This window comes from Coccomyxa subellipsoidea, assembly GCF_000258705.1.
Source record: "Coccomyxa subellipsoidea C-169, whole genome shotgun sequence".
In the NCBI taxonomy this organism is placed as follows: domain Eukaryota; kingdom Viridiplantae; phylum Chlorophyta; class Trebouxiophyceae; family Coccomyxaceae; genus Coccomyxa; species Coccomyxa subellipsoidea.
In genome coordinates, this window is record NW_005178034.1 from 1,932,885 (window position 1) to 1,959,569 (window position 26,685).

Consider the following 26,685-nt stretch of genomic DNA (forward strand, 5'->3'; position numbering starts at 1 on the left):
AGCTCTGTATCTCGGTTTCAGCAGCTAAATGCATCTGTGCTGGCATGTGATGGTGCATAAAAAGGACAAAAGTGTGCAGCTAGCCTTGGTTGAATTCTCGGTCCTCCTCAAACAGCTTCTTCAGCTGGACAGTAGGACCATCCTGATCTTCATCCAAGGCCTGCACCAAGCCAACCCAACCACAGTTCACCCACATGAAATTTCCTCCGCCCCTTCAAGGCTTTTCCGATGTAGAAGGAAGTGCCACTCTGAAGATGATGAAGACTTACGTTGTGCACCCAGATTGCCCAAGGGCAGCATGTGACATTGGGATCAAGAGCCATTGATGACACTTATGGGAGACAAGTCAGGCATGAGCGTGCTGCACCTGCATGAGCTCATCAAAGCGGTTGACAGTCTTTCCTCCTGGCTGGCCCACAGCAAAGAACGCCTCCAGTGCTGAGCAGACCTCCGCTTTTGTGAGAGACCCTGTCTCCGCACCGTGCATTGACTTGTCCAGGGTAGACAGCAGGTTCTCTAGGTCCTCCTGTGTGTAAACAAGTGACAACGATGCATAGGTGCTGCCTCAATGCGCTTCACAACATTGTGAGCTGACAGCATCCCACTGTAATGAAGCATGCAAGCTGTTTGTGACAGAGTTTGTCATCCCAAAAGCAAGCTGCAGACACCTGTAGCTGGATCTGCTGGTAGTAGACGTCCTCTTTCATTTCTCCTTGCATGATGCGCAAGAAGAGCTCGCAATCAGCATCCCATGCATACTTCCAGAGCCCATACAACAGATTATATCCCATCTGCGCGCCACAAAGCAATACTTCAATCAGAACTCCAGCAGAAGACTTTCAGGAGGAAGCATGTCATTCTTTGGTCAGCTCCACCTGGTGAGCACACCAAAGCACTGAGCTTGTGCACGTCAGGTGATAGCGACAGGGACTGTCAGTCTGAGAGGCTAAGCGGGAAGGTCCCATATACACATGCATACAGATACTGCCCCTATTGATAGAGTCATGAAACTGATTCACTGGACAGGCGCTTGCCTCTACGACTGCTGACATGATGCCGATGCGCTTCTGGAAGAAGTTGCACACAAAGTCGCACATGTCTGACTCGCGGCCGGCCTTGCGCTCTGCCAGCTTCTCCTTCCACACCTCCTTTATCGTCTTCTCCGTGAAGTGCTTTGTCACCTGCTTGTTCTTCACCTGCAAGGCATTCCAGCCCACGCCCTCTTTGACAGTCTAGCATTGAACAGCATGAGTCATGGGCTTTGCATCATATCTCAGTGTCTGCTCTTATGACTTGGTGGAAGCGGCATTCTTATCTGTGAGTCTGGTATTACATTGCTGCAGGAAGGCAAAACAAGATAAGGTACATGTCTCAGATGCATGAAGAAATGTCCATGGCCACAGCAGGCATCTTGCCCACATGATGGTCCATAGTCTCAATATCTACTTATCAGATTCACTTGGCCGAAAATTCACCAAGTGAAAAGAATGTGCACCTTGCCAGCATGTCGGAAGAGTTTGGGGATGTCTGCCCCAGTGCCCATGCCTTCCAGGAAATCCTTCCAGGCACTCTCATCTGCAGCAGCCAGCTTTTCCACGTAGACCAACACAGGGTTCCTCTTCTGCGCAGTCTCATCACGTCTTTGTTGAGTCTCGACTGGTCCCCTTGACCCGTCAGAAGCCCTGTCTGCACGTTCTTTCTCGATGGCTACTTCCTCTCTCAACCTCCTGCCGTGGCACACAGGAGACATATGACATTCAGGCCGTTAAATTAACACTCAGGCCACGCACGCTGGAGCCTCAAGAAACAGATGGGGGCCTTTTGCATGCAAAAAAACCCATGACCAATGCTGGAAAATTGTGCAGGCTGGGATTGTGTGCATGCACCTGACTTCATCATCCAGAAGGGTGCAGCGCTCTGCTGTGGGAACAACGGCTTGCTCGATTGCTTTTACGACGGTCGCCACATCCAATCCCTGAACAACATCTTGCCCCAATGATTCACTCAACTCACATGAACATGCAAATGGAATGCGTCAGACTATGCTCCGATCTCTCGTGGTGTGTACACAATATCTATCACTAAAGCGTGAGTCTTATGAACTTAAGTAATAGCCAGAAAATGCCGGACAAGTATTGCATGGGATGCTCTTGCTTACTCTGAAAATAGGGGGATCCAGCATTGACAAGTGAATATATAGACATTCAGAACTCACCTCCTTGTAGGGCACGAGGCACCCATAGAAGTCGCTGCTGTATTTGAACCCCTGCTCACTGCAACCGGTCAGGAAGCTGGCCATCATGAGGGCACTGCCCCGCCTGGCCTCGGCTGACATGGCGCCCAGGTGGCCCTGCAACCATGCGTACTGCTGACCTGTCATGTGCTCCGCCAGCGGCTTGGTCGACCCCTCTTGCAGTACCTGCATTGAAATTTCTTTCACCTCAAAGCGAGGGAATGAAGGTGATACGCATCAAGTCTCTGGGCAGACAAGCCATTATTTTTCACCATTGGTTGAATTACACTTCTGATCTGTGTCTGATGGCAAATCGCATGTGGGACGTTGCTGGCATAATATTGAAGGGAGTTTGCAGGTCTGATAGGGAGGTAGACGCAGAGATTGCCAGGTGGGGAACAAGCAGCAGGGGTTGCGGGCTACTCATGCATGCGCGGAAGAGCGCACCAGAGTGATGTTCTTCTGAGTGAGCAGTCGCTGGTAGACCGGGCGCGCCAGGCAGGCAAATGCAAAGCGAGCCTGGTTGAGTACGCTAGTTGAGCCGTCCACTGTGACTCCCACCAGCATCCCTGCAAGATCCGATGCTGGCCATGTCCTGTGGCATAGATCAGACTTGGCTCAGATTTGACTACTCAACCGCTGATTGCAGATGGCATGTGCACCTAAGCACCACTGTCTATGCACAATTGAGAATAGCCAAGGCATGTAACACACTGCCTTGGCTATTCATCGTTGCATCACATCAATAGTCACAGACACTGATGACAGTGTATTTTTAGACTTGTCATCATCGTTTTTCGTACCATCTCCAGTAAATATTTGTCAGGCCATCACCCTATTCTTGAGTGCCGTGTATTGCACGATGAGACGCATGCGATGAGGGGCTAGGAATATACCTGAATTTGTTGAGTGCTGCCAGGAATTTGGCGGAGCCTTCAGGGCCCAGCGTGCTGGGCAGTTCTATGCTGGGCGGCAGTGCGGGCCGGGGAGTCATGAGCTGCATCCTGTCTAGCGCGGCGTCCCTCTCGCCCTCCGCCACCTCAGCGCGCGACTCCACCTCCACCATGTGCTCTGCCTGCCGCTCCAACTCCGCCATCTGCACATGGGCACGGCACAGCATCTTCAGGCATCTCCTGAGTCCCAGCCTAGTGTACTTGTGCCTTGCCTTTGTGAATGTTCCAACCCTGACTGTCAGAAAGACTGTGACTTCTCTGTCACAGCCGGCACAGCAAGGCTGCTTCAGTGCAGGCATTCGGGGACCCGTGTTCTGCAGTGCAGTAATCCAGGATCACAACAAAGATGACAGGCAATACTATGTCTCAGAACGATTATGTATAGAGACATGCCTGCTGGCTCATGCCGGCGATTTCTTTGCGGCAGGTCTCCAGTGCCTCCTGTAGGTAGGCATTCTGGGAGGCCAGCCCCTCCAGATCACCATCCGGTATCTTTGTGCCCAAGTCATCATCCTGCACGCCACCTCCACGCTCAGAAAATACTCCAAAGATTTGCTATGCTTGACAAGCTGACACTTTTACCGGTGTTAAGGACCACTGAGGTGAGGTCATCTCAGCCACTTTCATGAGAGTCATTTCCTCCTCTTGATCTGTTCCAGGAGATCACGATTATGAGAAAACCAGCAGGGATGTCTATTGCCACACCTCGAGCTTGTAGAGGAGGCTGCTGGCCATTGAAGACATGCGCTTGGACCTGGACTTGAGGCTGCGAGCCATGCTCAGCCCCGCCTCTTCCTCCTCCACAACATGCAGCGAGCTGGCAAAAGACTTCTTTGCCGAGGCTGGCCTTCCCTGTGATCCGCTGCTGGATGCCTCTTCCTGTCTGAGATCCCAAGAAATTGTCGGCCGTGATGCTTGCCCTGTGACCCACCAGGAATGAGCAGTCATTGGTGTGCCCTCATGATTGTATTCAAATCTTCAGCGCTGTGCACTGTGCTGCCATGTCTGCAAGGCAAGATGGAAATGTCACCTGCATGAGACGGGTGCTCGGTTGCCGGTGTGTCAGGGCTCCGAGGAGGCGACTCAACAGGCGCAATGCCGCTGCCCTGGTCAAAAGCGCCCATGTGCCGATCTGCCTGGCCAGTCCGGCCACCGCCTGCAGCCAACATTGGAATTTATCAAGGACTCCTCACCATGCCATCTTCTGTTACAGTATTACAATATGGAATTGCATTGCTTTATGGGGCCAAAAAACTGAAGAGCCTACCAAAGGAAGGTGCCGGGTGCGGCTGCTGCCCTGCGCTGGCTGCTCGCTGTGCTGCTGCAATGGCTGCGGCTCTGTTGGCTCCTCTGAGTTCTAAGATCTGTGCTGACGCTCTGCAGTAGGAAGCATACAGACATCACTCTCCACCCAAGCGGCTTGTCATAGACGGCAGATCATGTAAAGCAGCTTGCACAGTCAAAGGGAGAGTCATTTGCATGGGACAATACAGCCATGCTATGCTCGGCTATGGTGCACCTGTCCAGCTCTGCCTGTAGCCTGTCGGTGTCTCTCCTCAGAACAGTTTCGCATGCGGCCAGCTTCTGCTCTGCAGCATCCGCCCTGAGCAGATCACGCATGCTTCACACACCGCACTGGGACTGGTGGGCAACCTCATCAGTCCAGCCCAAATGGGCTCTCATCAAAACAGTTGTCCTGGGAAGCTGCTGCAAGTGTGGATCACCTTGATTGCAAGGAGACGTTCTGGTCCCTGAGGCGCAGTAAAGCTCCCTTGGCAACGCTTGCATAACCCCGCCAAACAGTCTCCAACAAGCGCCTGACCTCACCATTTGCCGTAAACACCTGTGATTTACCAGGGACAAGGAAGTCAAACAAAAGCAGGGAAGCACGGCAACATTACATGAGACAGGAATGGATCGCACCTTTTCAGAAAGCTTCTTGAAGGCGTGCCCATACAATTTTTCAGCCTGTCTCACTGCTACCGCCACAAATTCTGCCTCAGGCGCTGATGCCTGTCGCTTCGTGTAAGTCTTGTTAAAGCGCTGTACCTCGACCTGTTCACAGCAACAGAATGTCCATGACTCTACATGCCGATAGGAACTTAGAGGCTGGTGTCACCGGTCCTAACGTACTGGGCCTGCTGTAACACAATATCACATTGTGCGGTGATTTTGCACCGAGGCTTTGAAGGAGGCTAGCATCTAACCTGCAACCACTTTTCCAGCAAGAGGAGCTCTTGTTGTTCTGAGTGCTGTATTTCCGGGAACATGCTTAGACCCCAGTTGGACTTTAGAAGTGCATCCTCGTCCTGGTCAATGTCCTCTTCAAAAGAAGACCTCCTGAGGACCGCCATCCCCTCTCAAGAGAGGCAAGTTTGCCAGAAGGTGGCAATAATGCGATCTGCCTTGAATTGAGGTCTCAACGGATGATACTGGGTGATGGAACTCCCCAGCACAGAATTGCTCATAAGCATGCGTCGCCTAGAAATAAAAATTGAAGCTGTTCTGGTAGTCTTGCGCCAGACTGAAGTGCGCTTCTATATATATCCACCTTGGCGAGTCTTACCAGCAATACAAACATCTGGCCCAGTAAAATGTCCCAGAATAATACTACACTGAAATGGACTATCGCAGTCTGCAAATGAATCCCTACGGAAACCAGCGACTTGCGAAAAACGTCCCAAGCACATCTTGGTGACCTTGGACTAGATTTAAGTGGGGTGATGTGTCACCATTTCAACAGAAACCCACACACATGGCATTATAAGGACATACACAAGACGACTTCCTGCACACTGGTTCCATTATCATTTCCCGCAGTTTTCCGAGAGATTGAGTTATTGTGTCCTGCCCACCAAGCATGGTTCGATGAAAACGGCTGCAGGAATTGAGAATCATCGTTGGCGCTGGCACCAGATCCTTTCTTTCAAGCGGGCTTTGGTGTTTGGGCGACGCTGATTGCTCTCGAGTGGTTGCTTTGCACCTCACGCTTATATTTGGAGATGGCCAGCAAGATGGATATCGATGACAAACTCAATTCTTCCCTGGATACGCTTGTGAAGGAAAGCGGCGGTCGACCGTCTCGAGGTGGTGGTGGTTCTGGTAGGGGCAGAGGCCGTGGGGAGAAGCGGGAGCGCAACGATACTGGTAAGCCATGGTTCTTGATCGGCGGTTGTGAAGGTTGCTGCATATCGTTGTCTGCAAACGTTGGGGTATTGTTACCAGTATGGCTGTGCAGGTGGAGTGATCCGGGTTGCCAGGCGCATCTATGTCAGCAATTTGACTTGGCGGACATCTTGGCAGGATCTGAAGGATCACTTCAAGCAGGCGGGCAATGGTAAATAGCCATGCTCGCATGCTTTGCTTTATCAAGAATGCACTATTCTTTGCTCGAAAAAGGGTTGCAGCGTGGAATTTGTGATCATGTAAGGTAGTGGTGAAAGGAAACGATGATCACTGTGGTATTGCAGTGGCATATGTGGACGTCTTGCGGGAAGGCCGGGATGGCAGGTCAAAGGTGAGGGGTTTCTGGGAGGGTTGGTGTCTTTGAAGGGTGTGGCGTGGATTGGATGGGCTGCACTGGAGACCATCGGAGGTCACCAGGGCTGGAAAGAGTGTGTGCTTGTGGTTGATGTTTGGGAGGGGTTGTGTGGTTGATGGTTGGATGGCTGGGACTCTTGTGCTGGATCTGGTGTGGGATGTTGGGAAAGAATGGTTGGGCTGTGGTGGGGGACATTGGTAGGGGTGCGGCATTGTGGAGTTTGAGACGGCAGAGGAAGCTGCGGAAGCCATCAACACCCTGCACCTCAGCGAGGTGTGCACCCCCTGTGTTCCCGATTCTTCCAAGCTCCTTGCGTTTCTGTTAGCAAATCAGATAAGGAATCTCATGTACTTTCTATGCCATAAGTCTTGCTGAGGGTCAGCACTGTGATAGCTTTGCCCTTTTAGCCGTGTTCTGTTTCGCATCCAGTCATTTTGCATGGAGTGTCTTTAGATCACACTCTCCACAATATGCTGACTCTCTGCCTGGTGTCTTGTTGCTGCAGATTGACGGCCGCGAGATCTATGTCAGGTGGGACAGCCCAGCAGCTCTGTTACAGATCAATTAATGCTGAACTACAGAATGTCAACTTCTTGTTTACGTCCTCCCCTTGTTTCTCTAGATACCCATTCCCGTTGTAGCAGATTGTTTCATAATGCCAATCCAGGGGCACTAGTCTTGCACATCCAGGTGCACACCAAGCCTCTCTGGCACTTACGATTTCCCTTATGGCACAGGGAGGACCGTGAGGATTTTGACCTGAAGGCGGCGTCGGAGGGGCCGAGCGGAACGGGGGTTGCCAAGCGAGGGCGGCCCAGCGGGGGCGGCGGCCACGCGGATGGACCCGTGTCCGTGGGCAAGCGCGTCTACGTCAACAACCTGTCCCACGACACCACCTGGCAGATCCTCAAGGACCACTTCCGCCAGGCCGGCAACGTCGTCCATGCCGCTGTCCTTACGGTGCGCAGCAACATCCCCGCTCAACCCCACGCCGGAGTGCTTTTATATAGCTATGTGCATGTGCCACTCTCTGCAACCGGCTATGATCGAGGAGGCGACCCCTATTGTGGGATGTACGCAGGGACCTTTCCTGATTATGGCGTTTCCTCATGCCTCATTCCTTCTAGAAAATTTTGTGGTGCTTGGGCAGAGAGCACTGGGCAGAGGGCATTCGATTTTCAAGGCTGTAAGCTAATCAATACGTGCGTGCGCAGTATGAGGATGGGCAGTCCAAGGGCTGCGGCATTGTGGAGTTCCAGAGCTCCAACGACGCTCTACGCGCCATCTCCCTCCTTTCCAACTCGGTATGCAGCCCCTACCAAGCAGCTTGTCCTGTCTGGCGCTGTCCCAGCAAAAACTGTGGCAAATGCTCATGCTACCTATTGCTAACAAAGCCATCCCTGACTTGTGTTGTCGGATTGAAGGAGATGCTTGTCTCCCTTGCTGGGCCAGACAAGCCCAGGGAGTACCAGACATAGGTTTGCAGGCACGTGATCAGGGTGCAGAAAGACCCTTGTTCAGGCCAGCGCCAATGCTGTTGGAGCATTGAATGCTGAAGGCGATGTGGAATGCAGACTCTGGACGGCAACACCATCTATGTGAGGGAGGACCGGGAGGACACTGCTGTGCGCGGACGCAGCCCACGCGGCGAACGCGGCGGCGGCGGCGGCCGCGGCCGTGGCGGCGACCGCGGCGGCGAGCGCGGTGAGCGGGGCGGTGGCGGCGCAGCTCCCGATGGCACCAAGGTCAGCTGCTCACTGTGTGCAATCAGGACTTTCCAGGGATTGTCCACAGCATGTGTGCCTTGCCGTGTGAGCCAATCAACGGGTTGCAGATGAGTCTATGGGCTCTTGATGCTGAAGTGGTATTGCCGGAATTGCTGGGGCTGCCACAGCCACATCTGGAGCAATGCTGCTGGATCTTGTGGGGAAATGATCTCACTTGCTGACAAAATGCGCCATTTAGCGAGTTATGCCTGAGCACCGATAGCCTCTGGTTGTTGCAGATCGTGGTGCACGGTCTGCCCTGGTCAGTGGAGTGGCAGGACCTCAAGGACCTGGCCAAGCAGTACGGCGACGCTGTTAAGGCCGACATTGCCAAGCGCTCCGATGGGAAGTCGCGCGGCTTCGGCACCATTGTGTTCAAGACTCCTGAGGACGCTCAGACCGCCATCCAGGTGTGCTTATGCCCTGGCCTGAAAATTTGTGTGTTGAATCTATTGGACCTCGTGTCCTGCAAATAGGGCATACAATATATGAAGTTGTCTAAACGGCTTGATTGCATTGAGACAATGGCTTCCTCAGTGCCTTGCAGCATAATACCAAAACACAGATTTTAAACAAGCGCAACACTGTGCTGACCTGTGACTTCCCCACCAAATGCCTGAGACTTGATAAGTCCACTGCGGTCTATTTTTGAAAATTTTTGTTGAATGCGTGCAGAAGCTCACTGGCCTGGAGTTCCAGGGGCGTGTCCTGACAGCAAAGCTGGACGAGTTTGCTTGAGTCCCTGAAAGCTTGATCTGTGAGCCTGGCCGGGGGTTCTGCAATAAGTATTATCTCTTTTTGCTGGCAGCCCATGGATGAGACGCGGTGTATATAGCAGCCAGTGTCATATGTCTGGGATGCAGGCTTTAATTAGGAATGCAATTGTTGCGAGATCCAATGTGGCAAGTACTACAAAATGTCCAGCTTCTCCCAAAACTTACATGGAGGATCTTGCATCTACAAACAGAGACTCCCACAGATGGGCCATGACGCATGCACCTGGCAAGCTCTGACACTTGTTTAAGTTTCAGAAGCCACAGCTCACGTACGCCGTTTGATACGTATGCATACTACAGGGGGCCTTGTGCAAACACGACTATGCGAATATGTTTGAGTATTGAAGACAGCTCTGAAGGCACCACACTCCAGGGCCCAGGGTTGACTGTCACACCACCCATCCAGGATTCCCCAGACAGGCTGAGCCGTCAGATTTGAAATACTAGAAGTACTGCATATTCTATTGCACAACCTTGCACAAACTTAAACGCATTGCAATGACGCATTTTTAAAAGGAAATTTAATGAGCAGGTGGTCACAGCAGCTGCCCATTTTGAGTGACTGAATCAATACGTCCTGTACAAAATAATCGAAGTGCATGCACAGAGCTGCACAGCACAGAGCGTGCAACGCAAAATCGATGCAGCTATGACCACCATGACAAATCACCAATTACGGTTGTAAATTCTCTTGGTCTGGTATTCCATATCCAACAGCCTGTACATTAAGCGCTGGAGAGCACGTCAAAAGAGCCTGAACCTGTGCAGGTTTCACATAATTCACAGTTCCTGCGCTTTGCCGCTAAGCAAATTTCCTTCAACAAGTCCGGTGCCCTGCAGGAGGATGCCATGCCCATCAATGCTCTGTCATCAATGACATCATGAATGCATCAATAGTGAATTGATACTGGTATGAGGGCGTCTGTTCTTAATAATGACAAGACTTACTTAGCTGCGCTTCTCAATGGTGCCAGCAAATTCCATAAGTCTCACAGTCAGCTGCAAGAACTCTGTGAATACAGCAACGGAATACCCAGGCTTTGTCCAAAACGTGCGCACAAAGACAAAACAATGTGGCTCACCTGAAGGCCAATGACGACGCAGGCGGCACCACACACAATGAAGAACAGCACCGTGCTGAGGAAGCCCACTTGGCGCATGACGATAGGCAGCTTCTGCGGCATTGCCAGCTGCAGGGTGTGCCCAATTCGTATGGCAGTGATCACTGCAGATAGTACTAGCAAGTACTTCTGGCTCATCACCTCATTTGCTTCTAAGGTAGCCAGCAGTAGCATGACAATAGGAAAGTATTGGCCAAAGTTGCTTTGAGCCTGTTGGACAACCAGCAATCATAAATACACGCGCTTTTAGTACAATACAGCAATGTACGGCAAAACTGGGCGATTGCCTTCTGCAGAGCAGATCTGAACAACCTTAGGTTAGTTTCGTCAGATGTGACCTTGGACAAAGATGCCCTATAATACAACAGAGCGAAATCAACTTACCGAGTTAATATTCTTGAAATATTCGACACTCTCATAGCTGTTTCCCTTGGGCATGTTCGCGGCCCGAAAAAGACCAACTTTAAGACTGATCACGGCAAAGTAGATGGTGTGTAGACCCAGAAAAAGGCTGGTGACGGGAAGGACAACCGCCATCCTAAAATTGTATATGATCTACGGCAAGAAAGTGCGAGAGCAATCACGAAACAATGTTATTCCAGTTACTAGGGTTTTGGGCCTTGCCGAAACAGCCCATTGCCATTTGTAGTCTGCCATCTGCCACATGCACTGGCAGGGATATGGACATCATGTCCAGGACATGCCATTGCACTAATTGCATGCGTTCTCGACGTATGTAGCGTGAATTATCATTGGTAGAGTGCCAGGCATACAAGGCAGGCATGTGCGAGCGCAAAAGAAGGTAGGAGGGCCCTATGGCTGCCTCGCAGTGTGAATGTTTGCAACAATTGTTAAGTGAGCTTGGGTGCGATTAACATGCTTTGAGATCAGGACAGGCACAGCTACTTGAAAGTTCAGCTCTAGCGTGCTGCATCTGCCATCAGTGATCAATTGTGATAGCGCTAGCGGTCATCCACAGAGCTCTCCTGCAGGGACTCAGAAGGCATACGTCATGGCTATCATCCATTGAGCAAAATTATCGTAAAAAATTGCATTCTTTGAGAGTTTCTCTGACATTCATGGTCTGTTGGTTTGCGTAAGCTGGACGAACACTCCACTGGTGGCATTATGACTACGGTACTACAGTAGGTAGACCATGGCGAGCATTATTATTGTCAGCACAAGCCTTGTCACAAGACTGTATTATATTCCTGAGGATGCCGCATGCGGCAGCGCAGGGATCGCTAGCCCGTCGCCTACTAGGGCATATGGGCTGTGAAGGCAATGCCTCTTGCGGATGCAGCCGGGTGCATCCATGAATAGCCCAGAAAATTATGTCAGCAGAAAAAATTATTATTATGTCATCACTGAATTATCTCTAATACCTGAAGCAATGATCTACAGGTTGAAGACTCACAAGACAATAGAAAACATTTAAGGACCTCCACGATCCACTGCACAGAACAGATATTTGAAATTCAACGAATCAACGCTGCTGAATTACCTCCCACCTGCTTAATAGCAGCCGAGTTTAGCAGCCGCAAAGGCTCTTACTAGGATGTACCACAGTAGCTAGTAGCAGTACTTGAAAATGATCAAAGATTATCTGCTGTTTGCAGCATTGAGCATCGTCCGTTGCCTATCGGCCTCCCATGCTCTGCGTCAGATGCCGACCGTACTCTGTATCGAGTAAGAAGTGCCTGTTTCTTGCCGGCTGTTAAACGCGCGCTTACAGGTCCTGTGCCTTGTCTTTGATGGTGTTCCAGCCACTCTTGACACTGTCTGATGCATCTGCGTACTTGTCATCCGCAAACCCTAGCCAGCTCCTGTTGTTGCCGAGGAGATTCTTGTCAACAACGCCGAACTCCTGCAGCATGCATGTTTTACTCAGCCAGAGGACAGCAGATTTATAGGACAGTTCAAGCCTGGCCCACAGATCCTTGCACAACAGCACAATGCCACAGAAAACATTCCATGCAACTCACCTGAAGGCCTACCAGCATACACAGGATGCTGCAGGCGATGAAGAAAGCCACAGTGCCCAGGAAGCCGGCCATCCGGAAGCCAACGGGAAGCTGCTGTGGGAAGGCCAATTGCAGGGTGTGGCTGAGGCGCAGGGCAGTGATGACTGTCCCCAAAGTAAGCAGATATTTCTGGCTCATCACTTGATTGGCCTCGAGGAAGCCCAGAAGAAGCAGTATAATCGGGAAGTACTGCCCAAAATTGGTCTGAGCCTGTGGCACATCGACAGCGAAAATCTCAAAGAAGAGCATTTTTTACATGGGAAAAATCAATGTAAAAGAAGCAGCTCAGCAGGAGACGGCTTCGAGCAGTGGTAGTGCAAGAAGTCAGCCACGCTTCGTCACCACCGGACAAGGTCGCACTCGCAACAGCCCACAGACTAGATGCTTACCGCATTTCTGTACTTGAACGCCGGTGCAGTCTCATAGTTCTTGTCCTTTTGCATGTTGTTACCTCGGAAGATTGCCACCCGGAAGCTGATGATAGCGAAATATAGGGTGTGCAATCCGAGGAAAAAGCTCGTGACGGGAAGAAAAACGGCCATGGTGACTGCAGATATCGGCACTTCTGGTCCCTGCAAGCAGACAGGATGTAGTATATAACGGAATTGTGCGATATCACAGCATTTCCTCCCGATGCCCGAGACGGAAATCTCAAGCCTTGTGCAATTTCGGCCTGCCCTACATCATCTCGGTGTAGACGTCTGCACCAGAGGAATTTCCCTTGCCCGATCAGACTCCGTTGATCATAGTCTGTCCCGCGAACTTGCCGGGCATTCAGAAGAGGTGTACTTACCGACATGGCAGGCGCATTGATCCTGGTTCCCAGCAGCACGGCAGCGAGTCTCTGCAAGGCGCCCACAACACCATGCCTGCAGGCTTTCGGCGTGTCCAGGAAGAGCGGAGGCAATAGATGCCCCTCTGTCAGAGCTTCTTCTGACGATTTGAAGACTATCGAGAGCAGCCAGATCAGCAGGCGCTCTGCCGCGGCCCTGTTGTCAGCAGTCCCACTACTCTGGCTTGCTCCATCAGGTGCTGCCTCCTGCATTGACGGTTGTCTGTTATTCCCATCGAAAGTATACGATTGCTTGACGTTTTAGGGTGATTGTGAGTTGGTTTTCATGCTTGGCTCTAGTAGACACATAAACCTCACATCTGCTCTTTCTTGGGTGGGCCCCTGTCCTTGCATGGGCCTCTGCAGAGGCATGGACTTGATGGAACGCATTGCTCTTGACTGTCAGCCGGTGGTGCATGGTGCTGCTGTCAAGCCTGTGGCTGAGGCTCACAGGGTGTGGTGTGGTGCAGCCCGCGCCCTCATCCCAGACGACGACGACGAGGAGCTGATTGAGAAGGCCAAGGCCAACAGGAAAAGCCGCCTGGCGTCAGAGAAGGTGGCCGAGAAGGAGTACGCCAAGACTGGTGGCTTTGCAGATGGCGAGGTGGTCGCGGTGCAGATTGCTGTAAACAAGCTGGCCAAGAGTGGAGAGGCGCTGGCCGCCGGCGACCTGCCCGCCGTTGCAGCCACTGTCGGGTGAGTGGCCCGTGTGCTTTCAGATGCAAGTGTTAGATGATCCTTATTGCATGGGATAACGTGATGTTGCGCTGAGGCGTGCTATGGTGTAATTATCTGCTAAGCTCTGCAGTGTGGGGCACATGCTGGTTGAGCTTGCTGGTCGAGCTTGCTGAGCGCTTGATGCATGCTGATGCTCGTCCAATTGCTGCAAGCTGTTGTCCATTGTTGCCTGTGAAGTAGTGTTCACAGTGATGGGTTGCTCACGGCACTGCTGTGGTTTCTCCAGCAGTGACGCATGGGTGGGCGAGTTCCAAAGGGCCACATCAGGCCTTAGCACCAGCGACGCCGCGAAGAAGTCAGCCAACGCTGTGTTTGAGGTGCTCTTCTCAATGTGCTCAGCAAAGTGTATATGTTTTTGCAACATGGCAGACCCAGCATGGGGAACACATCGTGTTGACCCACCCCTGTAATCTTTACGCATCTGACTGTTGGGGAACGCGGATATAATGTTATAGCACCAACGCACTGCATCATTGGCAATGCCAGCATGGGAGGGGATCTTGAGTTACTTGTTTTTGACATTACAGGGCATTGGCGCGCTTGAAAACTCGGCTAAGAGTGGCAGCCTTGTTGATGCCAAGAGGAGCTTTGTGACTGCGGTGTCAGCGCTGCAGACATGGGCAGATGACGCCGGCATTGCCGCCAGCCTCAAGGGCCTCTGAAGGGGCACATGGAATTGGCTAGCACCCGAAAAAGCAGACTTATGGAGAGAAGACTAATTTGGGCAGTGGCAGTTTCAGCATTTGCTTGATGTTGCAAATAGCAGGGTTCAGAGCTTTTGAGGGATCTAAAACTAATACGGTTGTACCTTTGTTCCTTGAAGGAAAAATGCCAATTGGCACTGAGGGAATGTTTGAAAAGCGCAGCAATAACAGAAGTAACGTTCAGAACAAATCCTGCAGTCAGTTTGGCCCAAACCTTGCTGAGTGGGGCTGGCTGGCAAACTTGAGGAGAGCGTTGTTTAGTCAATGCAGCCTTCTGGGTTGCATGTGTAGGCCTGTATTGGGTGTTGCAGTGCTTCAGGGATTGGGGACCTGGTCAGTGTGCGGACATGCACCAGTGCTTTCTTGCACGTGCAACTTGTTTTCTGCTAAAGTATTGCTACGGTTGATAGAAATGAAAGTGTTGACATAGAATCAAGCTCAACGGCAGCTCGTGATGGTGGGACCATTCAAGTGGGATGCTTGACATCCCATTCCTCTGATAACTGCCTGAGCAATTCAACACAACTGCTGCGATTTACTCTGATCAAATCGTACCGTACCGTAGACCGGCTACTAGCTATTAATAACCCTGATGTCAACACCTGATGATTTGGTGCCGTGTTATGGTCCGCCCGCCAGTATCCTTGACATAATGACCTACATGACGCGGATGGCTGTAGTGTTATGCACAAGTTTGCACGTACGCCGCCCCATCCGAATCTGCTGAGGCCTCAGCAGCCTAGGCCGATCATGATGATGCCCAGCTGCAGCTGTGGTGGGCAAGCGCAGGCTTACATGAGAATAATCCCAGGCTGTGATGCATTGCAAGCCAGAGCTGCTGCCAGCACATGCAGTGAGCAGCAAGACAGGCATGACATTGGAAAGAAGCAAATCCAAGAATCATCTATTTTTGTGCAGGCCAGCATGTTCCATGATGAAAAGCGGCAGGCCATAACGGAAAGCAGTTTTCATTCCACGGGGACAAGGCACTGCCTTGAAGGCAGAGTGTTCGACACAAAGGACCGGGTCAGCCAAGACTTCATCTTGGAATTAGAGAGAGGTTGCCAAGCTTGTTGCGCATATTAGTGGATTAGTCAAGGCATGTAGCCCTGCAGGCGCCTCGTGCAAATCGAAAGACCCCATTGTACTTAAATTCCAAGATACTGAGCCGCAGGGCCTTCACACAGTGTCTAAACTATCTGTGAATATGATAGCATCAGGTGCTATGGTGCTAATGTCGCAAGGATGATGTTACCACCCACAGGATGATGACGTGAAGGAGGATGTGCAGTGTTGGTCTGCTCTGGATCCTAACATTGTTGTGCTGCATTCCTCCGAGATTGGGACAATCGGTAAGCATATAAGATTCGACGCATGCACGATCACGAACGTTGTGCATTTCACCGGTCAATATTTATGCTAAACACCACATCCTGGCAGGTGCAGGGTCATACAGCGCCTTCCAGAGGTGGAACTGGGCAAGGTGGTGTGCCATTTGCTGGGCAGGGAACAGCGGGACAGGGATGGGGATCCGTTTATATCTCTGGGAAGGTGGTTGGGGAGGAGGCCACCTGCACAGATAGCTCAGGACAAGCGACAGTGAACTTGACTGTCATAGGCCTGCCAGCAGGCTTCTCCTCAGCATCAGTGACGTGCAAGTTCTTGCCATGGAGCACCCTGCAGGATCTTTTGGACGCCACAGATCAGGTGGACCAATTTGCTACCCACTTTCAGGCTTGCTTTGTTCACAAGCCGGCTATGGCCGCATGTCAAACACTGACATTAGCTGCGATTTTGGCACATTTCCTGAGTGATGTGTGGATTTACAGATGAAGGACAAGCTGCTGCCTGCAAACAAATCACAGGCGTTCACGAGCCTTCTGGAAGAAGTTTACAGGGCAGAAGGGACGCCTGCCAGGCAACAAGCTGTGGTGAGACTCTGCATATCTTTATGACTGGAGAGCTTGCGTTTGGGTTTGCGTTTGCAGTATGTGGTCCTGCGACTTTGCTGTTTGGTCAAGCAATGATAGTGACGGCATAATCCTAAATTCCAAGGTGCGATCCCTCGCAGGGGATCACGAGCTTGAAGGGGCAGACAGGGCGGGTGGTGCAGTACAATGTCTCTTGTGCGCTGCCCAGCAGCCTTGGGGATGTGTCTCCAGTTCTGCTGTCAGAGTTGGATGGCGCAGCATTTGAAGGCACGCACGCTTTCCCAACAAAGGTTCCTGCGGAATATCGAGCTGCCATATGCAGTGACATGTGATGTCGCTGCAGTCCTGTCCTGTCTTGCAGATCATCATGACTGCCATTCTAAGCGCATTGACAATTTCAGCAGCACCAATGTTTTCTCTCTTGGCTGCAGACATTGTGGTGCTCACGGTTGCGCCCACAAAGCTTTGGAGGGTGGCAGTCTTCTCAGTGGAGCCGGAGGTTGGGCCGTTGACTGGGGGTACAGAGGTGACTCTTGAGGTGAGTACCTGACCCAAAGGGCCTTCATGTGTCATTCTCAAATAGCTGCCCTGCTCATTGGCAAGCGTCAGCCTGAGACCAATCGTGGACCTTGAAAAGCACTTGCTTCAAGGGACAGTGGCAGAGAATTTGCACATTGAAACTGAAGAGCGGGTGATGTTTTGCAGGGGGAGGGGTTCAGCCCGCCTATGTCGTGCATGCTCAGCAATGGCACCTTCGCGCAGACAGTGAACGCAAAGGTGCAGAATGGATCACTGGCAACTTGCGTTGTGCCCCCATGGCCCATCATCAGCCTCAACGGAACAAATGGTACAGATCCTTGATCCTATTAAGCAAACTTCATCCCAAAACAAATTTGAAGATTACCAGCCTGGGAACATAAATCTTTTACGTCTTACTGCACCCCACTGCTCTCTCAACAACTGCACCTTTTGAGTATGAAACATGCTTGGCGTGCCATGCAGGGACCATAGTGGATTTCAAGGTGGCGATAAACAGCTGCTTGTTTGGCTTCAGCTATGGGTATTATCTGAATCCTCTGGTCAGGCGTGTGCACCCAGAGACTGGGCCCCGCTATGGCAGCTTTCCGCTGACACTTTACCTAGAGGACAGCCTGGATGTGCTGATGGGTGGCAAGGTGTGATCCAGGCCCATGAAACAGAGGTTCCCCCTGTTTAGAGAGCAACAAACTTGTTGACATGTGTTCAACTCGCATAAATTTCCGGGTCAGGTTTTAGCACGGAGAAACTCGTGCAACAGATGCCTTTCACCATGCACAGGAGGAGATGCTGAGGCCAGCGCTGAGGATTCAGGGCGCCAGCGAGGATGGGGGAGACCTGCTGTTGCAAGCAAATCTGACAGAGGATCGGCGAGCCATCATGGCCACAACTCCCTCCAGCACTGGGCCCCTGACAGCTGGGAGCCACCTGCTGCACGTCTCCCTTAATGGGCAGTTTGCTGGGCTGAACACCAGCGACATGGTGCGTGCTGGTTGAACTTCTAGGATGTGTTCCTGCATCTTGTGCAGGGGGCTTCAGAGCGATGTTCTGCATAAGGGAGATTAACGTAGATGGAAGGCTGCAGAAAATGCATTGGCCCAAGTCACGTATATGATTTTGTCGCACTACACAGGTGATTAATGTGGAGGGGCCTGTAGCGGCCATGGGAGCACCATACATTTACAGAAGCGGAGCTGGAGCCTTGGAGGTCTCGGTGAATTTGGATGGCCCCAATGCGCTGTTTGTGACAGCCCAGCTAACTGTAGCCCAGCGCTTGCTCTCGTCAGGTATGCAGCATGCATGTGCTTGCGTCACAGACTGCATCTTACACTACATCAAGTCATGCATTGCAGATGGCATGGTCAAAATGGACCCTTGCCCCTCTTTTCTTTCGTCTCACAATGTGTTATCCACGCAGATGGCAGGACGCTGGTGAAAGCGCTGTCAGCGCCGGCAGCTGCAACGCTGCTGAGCACAGACATTGTGTCATGGATGCCTGGTGAGAGCGGCAGGCGCAATGTGACGCTGCATTTGGGGCTGCTCGATGCCTCACAGCCGCCCCAGGCGCTGCTTCTCAGGCTTGGCAATGTCACCAATGCTGATCTCAGCCTGGAGCAGAGCAGCACAGTCATCTCAGACATCCCTGCCGCTAACCTCACCACTGGTTTCACTCTCAACCCAAACCAGGTATGCTCCCTGATTGCAACCATGTTCTAGTCTCCAAACATGTATATTTCCATAGTGAGATACTGTATAAGAGTGGCTAGCTACATTGTGCATGCTGCAGTAAAGGCACAAAATAACTGTTTTTTTTGAATCGTGGCTAGGTGGCCTATCCTGGCGATGCAGTCATCGTGCCAGTCAGTATACGAAACCCGCTGCTACGAGCTCCTGCGGCCGTGTTTTACACAGTGGAATCCACCACCGGGGAGGACCCAGCAGAGTACATCCCAGAGGAGGCTCTGGAGGGCGTGCTGTCCTGGGACCAGGACGTGGGCAGATCACTGAACCTGACCCTCCCAGTCAACTGGAGCAGTGTGCCACCAGAGGCAGAGTACCGGCTGAGCGTCAAAGTGGAGGCAGCCTGGCAGGCTGAGGTGGAGGGTCCTGCCGGGGGAGCTATTGCTGTGCACCTCTTTGGGGTGCAGCCTGGCCAGTGCCCGCCCGGCTCCTACAGGTACACTCTCTTCTACATCCTATCTTCAATGCCATCTCTCTGGAAATATTCATATGGATCTTTACTGCTTTGGTGTAGCAGTATGTACTCTGAGGAGCCTTCCATGCTGCGGTCATCATCGAGACTTGACATTGCTGAAGTCTTTAATGTCAAGGTGCCTGAGCAGCACTTTTTAGGAGGTTCTTCTTCCATCTGAGGCCTTTGCTGAGTGCATGCAGGCAGAACAGCACGGAGCAGGAGCTGGAGCAGAGGCAGCCAGAGTATGGGGTGGGGCAAGACGCGCGGCTGCAGGCCATTGTGGTGCGCAGCGCAAACGGCAGTGTCTTTGACCTGTCGTCCACGTTCCGCCCCAACGTAGCAGAGTATGGAGTTGCCGTGCCGCCCTCCTTTGGCTACGGCTCCCTCTGCCTGCTCCCCATCCAGGGTGCGCCCTACTGAGGGTCCCTTCATTTTAAGTACCAAGATGAACACCTGCTGGGCATGGCAAGTGCAGTCTACAAGAGCGGCCTGCACCACAGCACCACAGACGCTCCTGTGCAGAAGCCTGAGCCGATCTGTCTGATCTGCAGAGGATGCACTTGTGGAAGTTTATGGGCCTGATGCCGCACACATTGAGGAGAGGCGGGTCGCCAAGGAGGGCACTGACGATGTGCACAACCGCCGTGCGCTGCTGGGGGATGGGAGTGCACCAGGCGCCGTCGCCGCTGCTGATGCACCGGTCATGCCAGCTGGGCTGCCCTTCCAGGTGCTACATCTACATTCCCGTTTTACCACTTGGATGGTTCTTCATCTTGGATACCGTTCGCATACTGGAATATTGGCAGTCTAATGATCACAACAAGATGCAGTCATGTACCAAATTGTTGTGAAATTACTGTGCAGGCTCCTGCAGCTGCCCCGTTGGTCTCCCCGGGCGGCAAGGCGGTTGCGCTCGGGCAGGCGGGTGTTGCGGCGATGCCCGCCAAGGCCGGCGCGGTTGCTGCCGCGGGGGATGTGTGTCGCAGCCGCTCCTGGCCGCTGGCTCTGGAGCCAGGCCAGAACCAGTTCACCCTCATGGTTACTGCTACGCCCATGGCTCCAATGGTAAGTATGTCTTACACCTGCCACATGTACTATTGCAAATCAGGAAGATCTCTGATGGATTGGATCTGCTCATGTAAATCTTTGTCTCACCTGGGGTTTGCTGCAATGCAGGCGTCGCATGTGAACAGCAGCAAAATGGCGCTGGTGCAGCTGCAAGGCAGGCCGGTGAATGCGACCACCTCTGGCCCTTCCGAGTCGCCTGCTGCGGCTGCGCCCTGGCGACCGAGCCCCAGCCTTCTAGGTGCAAGCGGCCCTGCCAAGGCGGCTGTGGGTCCGGCAAACAGCTCGGTCGTGTACTCTCTGTCAGTGGTGCAGCTGGCTGACCCGGAGCATGCTGAGATGACACAGCTCAACGCCACCACGTCCACCAAGGTATGCTATGCATGCTTCCTCTTAACACTGGTGATCCTGCCTGCACGGCTCTTTGATAGTGCAGTGCAGGCTAATGCCTAATCACCCTAGAGAGGCACCCCTTTGGACGTTCCCGATCGTGGAAGTATCTCGATGCCGCTGACGGACTTTTTATTTTTTCAGTCTGGCTTTAATCTCTCGTGCTTGTGAGCAGGAGTTATTGTGCGTCTGTGGAGAGGGCTGTCCTGGGGCTACAAGGAACTCCAGTGGAGCGGCCGGGGGTTGCAGGCCAAACTTGCCGATGTGGCTCAATGTGAGCCATAGGACGGACTGGGTGAGCCTGCAACCAGGGCTTAGGTGGCCGGGCGTCCCAGGGCTGCGCGTGGAGGTCAATGGACAGGTGCGATGCATGACTCTCCTGTCCTGCAGCTCTACCGTGACTTGAACTTCATGCCATTGCTGAATTGAAGCCGCATCATGAGGGCTACTGTATCTGCGCTTGGCATGTCGGCCGCGGCAAAGTCTGCCTTGTTGACCATTGTTCCTGGTGTGCAGGTGCTCAGCCAGGGAGGGGATGTGAGCGCAGACCAGGTGGAGGACACCACTGCAGAGACTCGCACCAGGTGAACATCGCTTGCCCCCCTAAAAAACGCTCAATGGGCCAATGCTGCACTTTTGAAATGTATTTTCCAAAAAAAAAATTGCAGAAGAACTTTCAGGAGACTGATGCAAGAACGAACCACTTGATCGTCTCAGTGAGTAATGTATCTGAGAAGGGCCTTCTTCACGTGCATGCAGGGCTCAGGCGGACTTCCTGCCAGTAGCGCTGGTGCTGGGCCTCAGCCCGGGTGTGCCAGTGGAGGTGCCCATAGTGGTCATTGCTGAGGATGGCGTCACTTCGCTGCGATACTTCCTGCACATTGTGCGTGACCAGCCGCCGGCCAATGCCACGTCACCGGCATCTTCAGCGGAAGGCAGCGGGGGCTTTGTGGGCGGCAGCATTGGCGGGAGTGTGGGTGGGAGCCTGGCGAATGGGCCCTCCAGCGGCGCGCTGCATTTTGTGCGCAGCGGGGCAGGGATGGGTGGGGCGGTTGATGAGAAGGACAGCAAGGCTGCTGACCTGGCGACCACGCTCGCCGCGCAGGAGGCACCCCTGCAGCCAGGTGCGTACATGCTCATCTCACTGATTGTTGGGGAAGACCAATTGCAAGCGTCTTGTGAATTGGCTGCAGTAAGAGTTGGAGTGGTTGGAGACATCTTTTATATGTGCCACAAATTGCAGAGCTCATAATGATCCTGGCCAGTGGCTTGGCATTCGTAGTGACCAGCAAACATTGCATGCGGAACCTGTCAACTGGATCCACAACATCAACATGAAGTCTTTTTGAGTTCTCGGAACCCTCTGTTTTAAGGGATTGCGTATGATGTGACAGGGTGGCCAGTGCCTCCATCGCGGCAGCCATGGTGCGGCACATGCCCCGCGGGGTGGGCCAGCACCACAATCAATGCGCAGCACTGCAGTCTCTGTAGTCCAGGCAGCTTTGCAGCGTCGCGGCGGAGCCCTGAGTGTGCGCCATGCGCCAATGGCACCTACGCCTACTCATGGGGCTCAACGCACTGCAACCACTGCATCATCGGTACCTACGCACCACGCCAGGTGCCTGCTCTGGCTGTCTCATTCTTTGTGCATACTTGCTCACTGCACATTTAAGCAATCTCTGCAGTATGTTTATCTTACCGTACTATTGAAGGTAATGCTGTATAGTAGCAGGGAACCTTTGCTCCTGTCAGGCTATCTTGTTCTGTTGCACCATGACCAACAAATGAGAGGACCTTGCACATCTTTTGCACACGTGATATGCCATTGAATGAGTTCAAGATGTTCAGCTTGCCTGTGTGTGTCATGCCTGCAGGGATCCAAGCTGTGCATGATGTGCCCGACCAACACAACTAACCTGGAGGACGGGTCTTACGATTGCCCTGTGGCGGTGCTGCCAGGCGCCAGCTTGGCCGCGCGCTACGCAGTCATCGTCTCCTTTGGCGTCTACCTCAATGGCACATCTCTCGATGACATTGCGCACAAGGTATCACACTCTAATACATTTCTGATATACCATGTTCCTAGGTTGTGGGGATTGTCACTCTTGGGCATGTGGCTGCTTGTATGAGCCCATGCAGCAGGATCAGACTATATGGAGATGCTTTCGTTCTCTGGTTCCCAGACATCTGGTAGCTGAGTGAGCTATTGTCACTATAATCCTGAAATACCCCGCTCGGAGCGCAGGTGGGCGTGAATGCATCTAGTGTGGCAATCCTGGAGCACCTCATCAGGTCAGACACTGCGTCAGCCTTCAATATTTCAGTCGGCGACGTCAATGTCACAGGCATCTCTCAGGTCTGCGTCTTCCCCTTGCGTCATTTTGCATTACTTTGCCAGAGGAATGCCACTTACAGCCGATCGACACTGCCATGCTGGACAGCCACCTGCACATTTCATTGCGTCCTTCAGTGGAACTATTGAAGAGAACGCTGAGGCTTGCTATCATTTGGCATGACCTCATATTCCCTTTGTGCTGGGCAGGTGTCACGACGGGTGCTGTATGTGAACGTCACAGCAACGCTTGGCGTGGATGTGCCGCCCAACGCCTCTGCAGACGACATCAAGACTGCGCTGGAGGTCACCAACCTCAGCGCAGATGATCCCATCGCGATGCTGGCAGACAACCCTGACAGGTTCTTTGGCCGCACCACCAAGGTGCCTCCTCTGCTCAGCTTGAGCTGCCTTTGATCAGTTTGTTTGATGTCAAGACTCCTGGCAGACACAAGCGAGGGGGAGAACCAAGCATATCCATGAGCTGTTATGGAGGATTACCCCTGCAGGTTGGCTCGTTGTGTTCAAGATGCCTGGTGTAGCCCTACTGACTCAAAAGGGCAGACTTTCGTTATGATGTGGCCTGACTGCTTACAAGCTGTGTGCAGGCGTTGGATGTCACAGCGGAGCCGGATGGGGTGCCGCCACAGAGGAAGGAATATCGGCCGGGCGGCGGCCGCTCAGCGCTGGCGGCAGCGTGGCCCGCCATTGCGGGCGTCTGCTTGGCTGTGCTTCTGGGCGGCTGCGCGGCCCTCAACCTATTGCGGCGGCGCAGCAAGCGCGCTGCGCGTCTCTACGATGCGTTGTTGGAGCGCTGCAGCCGCTGCCACCCCAATCGCCGCATCGGATGGGCTCCGCAGGTGCGCACCATGCTGCGGTGGCCACAACGCTCTCCCCTTCTTCTTGGGTCAGATTTTAAATGAGACCCAGTTGTCTTGTTGCTTAATTGCTGCTTCTAGAGGATGCATTTACAGGAGTGGGTGCACTTCACAAGCGCTGATGCAGAAAGCTGCTGGCAGGTGAACGCGACTGGGGCTGAGGATGCCAGCAATGTGACCCTGAGTGGAGGCGGGCTGACGGCGCGGTCAAAACGGGCGTCATTCATTCAGGTTCAAGACGCTGAGCCCATGTACACGTTCACAGCCTACTCGGATGGCCAGATGCGCCGCAGCAAGTAGGCACATCGGCCGCATGTACAATTGGGAAGACGTGCTGATTTTGCAAGCTGTTTTAGGAGCAACGTGAGTGTGAGTGATTCCAAAGAAGTGGAGTGCAGAGAGGATGTCAGCGTAGTTTCACAAGAACTGAGGAGAGTTCTCTTGCCTCAAAGGCCCCATTTTAAGAAACGTCAGTGCCGATAGCCATGGCAGCCACTCAAGTGGAGGTTTTTGTTGCAAAGTTTTTGCAATGGACAGCAGTGCTCTGAGAATTATACATACGCATGCCTCAGCTGACCTGCAGGCAAATTTGTATCATGTAAACAAACAACCTTTATACGATTTTAATTGTAATATATATAATAAAAAAACCCTTAAAAAACCATCAACCAAGCTTTACTAGATGTTTTTGCTTAGTAGTGTTCAACTTGTAACGGCGGGTTCTAAGATGTCTTGTAATCACAGCTGTTGCATGCAATAAAAAAGTGATACAACTTTACTGCTACGTGTGCACGGGCAAATTCTCGCAAGTAAGTCCGACGCATGAAAGGGAGTCTCTGATTAATAAGCTGCATTCTTATGCGAAGACTTAACCATGATCATTGTGAAAAGCTTCTGAGCAGCGTTTGACAAGGGTCTTTAAAAATCTCAGGCCAGCCCCCTAAATGGGGCAAGCGCGGGCCCTGAATATAGGCGAAGCACCCGCTTGCAGCCGTGATAGTAGCTGGAACTTAACGGCATCCCTGAGATTCCCAAGATTTTTCAACAGGGATACGCAGGTTTTCTCCTTCAATTGAATCTCGCCTCCGAGTGGTCCAGTCTAGGGTGCCCCTGATCAGGCGCCCCCTCATGAGTCACAACCACGTAGCTTCGGGGCATGGCCTCGATGCCAGCTTGCCGCTGGCTCTAAAGATTTGGCAAATCTGAACCTTTCCCGGGTTACCCTGATATCTTGCCCCTAACCTTGAAGCAGGCTTGCCAATCCCTTGGGGGGCCCTTTGGGAATGTTGAACACTGTTTCAGAATATTAATATCATCAATCTGTAGATTTGACTGTCATATTGCTCAGAGATCTAAATCCAGATTATCATTCTGTCGCTCTGACTATCAATCTGTCACATATTACACAATTAGTCACAATCTGTATTTCAGGAGTATGAGGTTTAGCCAAGTTGAAATGGCCACAAGTGGGCAAAGGAGACCTTGTCCTAGTGCTGCTCAGGCTCAAGGACTCTGCTTGTGACACGCACGCCTTGCCCCGCACGCACGCCTTGCCCCGTGAGCTCACGCCTTGCCCCGTGATGTGAAAATATAGGCTTGCCGCTTAGCTCAATCGGCTGTAGTCTGCGCTGCCCGCTTTGCTGACCTAGCTGCTCTCCGAAACCAGATGTTAGGGAGCGCTGACTGGGTTAGCCGAATTTGCTTAACGGCGGTGCCGCTTGGCACCTGTATCAACGGCGCGCGGGTGCAGTCCGGCCCGGGATGGCCGGCTGCGATGCAAGTGCCGGCGGGCACCGGTCTTGGTGCGTGGGTGCTGTTCCGTCCCTTAGAAATGCAGTCTTTCCGCTTGAGAATGCAGTCTTCCGCTTAGCTTTGCCGAGAATCCGCTTACAAGCCGCTTGCCTTGGGTTGATTATATTTATCACGAGGACTCCTCCTCACTAGTGCCGGCGCCGGCGCCTGCATGCAGGCCCCCACCGCAGGCGCGCGGCCGGCCTGGATGTCATTTCGTCACATTCTAGAATTTGACTAAGGTAGAAAATTTTTAAAACTTTAAAGGAACACAGTTTTGCTCATAAGTTTGCGCATACCTAACCTTTTCCGAGATTATTGATGCAATCGAAAGCCCTCATTGAGACATTTTGATCGCGCCATCGCTGGCTCGAAATGACTATATTTTAGGGTTTAGGGTGTAGGGTGTAGGGTTTAGGGTTTAGGGTTCAGGGTTCAGGGTTCAGGGTTCAGGGTTCAGGGTTTAGGGTTTAGGGTTCAGGGTTCAGGGTTCCGGGTTCAGGGTTTAGGGTTTAGGGGTTAGGTTTAGGGTTTAGGGTTAGGGTTAGGGTTTAGGGTTTAGGGTTTAGGTTAGGGTTTAGGGTTTAGGGTTTAGGGTTTGGGTTTAGGGTTTAGGGTTTAGGGTTTTTAGGGTTTAGGGTTTAGGGTTTAGGGTTTTAGGGTTTAGGGTTTAGGGTTTAGGGTTTAGGGTTTAGGGTTTAGGGTTTAGGGTTTAGGGTTTAGGGTTTAGGGTTTAGGGTTTAGGGTTTAGGGTTTAGGGTTTAGGGTTTAGGGTTTAGGGTTTAGGGTTTAGGGTTTAGGGTTTAGGGTTTAGGGTTTAGGGTTTAGGGTTTAGGGTTTAGGGTTTAGGGTTTAGGGTTTAGGGTTTAGGGTTTAGGG

At 52.4% G+C, this 26,685-nt stretch overlaps 6 protein-coding genes across 6 annotated transcripts; 3 read left to right on the forward strand and 3 right to left on the reverse strand.

Moving 5' to 3' along the window:
* Window positions 1-79: 79 nt before the first annotated feature.
* On the reverse strand, window positions 80-4,806 carry COCSUDRAFT_64043 (hypothetical protein; the record flags this gene model as incomplete). Its single annotated transcript, XM_005647411.1, has 12 exons — window positions 80-160; window positions 368-526; window positions 669-791; window positions 1,041-1,196; window positions 1,496-1,621; window positions 2,216-2,419; window positions 2,681-2,828; window positions 3,130-3,329; window positions 3,892-4,106; window positions 4,217-4,342; window positions 4,454-4,563; window positions 4,706-4,806. The coding sequence occupies 12 exons, from the start codon at window positions 4,804-4,806 to the stop codon at window positions 80-82; spliced, it is 1,749 nt and encodes a 582-aa protein (XP_005647468.1).
* A 1,382-nt stretch (window positions 4,807-6,188) lies between these two features.
* Window positions 6,189-9,231, forward strand: COCSUDRAFT_47744 (RNA-binding domain-containing protein; the record flags this gene model as incomplete). The annotated part of the gene is made up of 10 exons (XM_005647412.1): window positions 6,189-6,333; window positions 6,425-6,523; window positions 6,657-6,703; window positions 6,929-7,000; window positions 7,233-7,258; window positions 7,465-7,687; window positions 7,942-8,031; window positions 8,302-8,472; window positions 8,733-8,903; window positions 9,169-9,231. The coding sequence occupies 10 exons, from the start codon at window positions 6,189-6,191 to the stop codon at window positions 9,229-9,231; spliced, it is 1,107 nt and encodes a 368-aa protein (XP_005647469.1).
* A 189-nt stretch (window positions 9,232-9,420) lies between these two features.
* Window positions 9,421-10,989, reverse strand: COCSUDRAFT_53702 (hypothetical protein). The gene is made up of 3 exons (XM_005647413.1): window positions 10,775-10,989; window positions 10,352-10,600; window positions 9,421-10,103 (listed from the first exon to the last, which is right to left on the reverse strand). Exons 1-3 carry the CDS (start codon window positions 10,925-10,927, stop codon window positions 10,050-10,052), a joined length of 456 nt encoding a protein of 151 aa, XP_005647470.1. The 5' UTR covers window positions 10,928-10,989; the 3' UTR covers window positions 9,421-10,049.
* A 953-nt stretch (window positions 10,990-11,942) lies between these two features.
* On the reverse strand, window positions 11,943-13,004 carry COCSUDRAFT_47745 (hypothetical protein). Its single transcript, XM_005647414.1, has 3 exons — window positions 12,804-13,004; window positions 12,376-12,624; window positions 11,943-12,257 (listed from the first exon to the last, which is right to left on the reverse strand). Exons 1-3 carry the CDS (start codon window positions 12,954-12,956, stop codon window positions 12,120-12,122), a joined length of 540 nt encoding a protein of 179 aa, XP_005647471.1. The 5' UTR covers window positions 12,957-13,004; the 3' UTR covers window positions 11,943-12,119.
* Window positions 13,005-13,148: 144 nt separating this feature from the next.
* COCSUDRAFT_53704 (hypothetical protein) lies at window positions 13,149-15,291 on the forward strand. Its single transcript, XM_005647415.1, has 4 exons — window positions 13,149-13,443; window positions 13,717-13,942; window positions 14,211-14,301; window positions 14,512-15,291. Exons 1-4 carry the CDS (start codon window positions 13,212-13,214, stop codon window positions 14,644-14,646), a joined length of 684 nt encoding a protein of 227 aa, XP_005647472.1. The 5' UTR covers window positions 13,149-13,211; the 3' UTR covers window positions 14,647-15,291.
* Window positions 15,292-16,986: 1,695 nt separating this feature from the next.
* COCSUDRAFT_47747 (hypothetical protein) lies at window positions 16,987-24,315 on the forward strand (the record flags this gene model as incomplete). Its single annotated transcript, XM_005647416.1, has 20 exons — window positions 16,987-17,157; window positions 17,325-17,466; window positions 17,622-17,794; window positions 17,937-18,137; window positions 18,289-18,442; window positions 18,574-18,842; window positions 18,983-19,332; window positions 19,551-19,756; window positions 19,902-20,077; window positions 20,215-20,415; window positions 20,527-20,787; window positions 20,981-21,166; window positions 21,322-21,389; window positions 21,565-21,929; window positions 22,200-22,423; window positions 22,680-22,850; window positions 23,051-23,161; window positions 23,348-23,521; window positions 23,746-23,997; window positions 24,157-24,315. The coding sequence occupies 20 exons, from the start codon at window positions 16,987-16,989 to the stop codon at window positions 24,313-24,315; spliced, it is 4,014 nt and encodes a 1,337-aa protein (XP_005647473.1).
* Window positions 24,316-26,685: the final 2,370 nt, after the last annotated feature.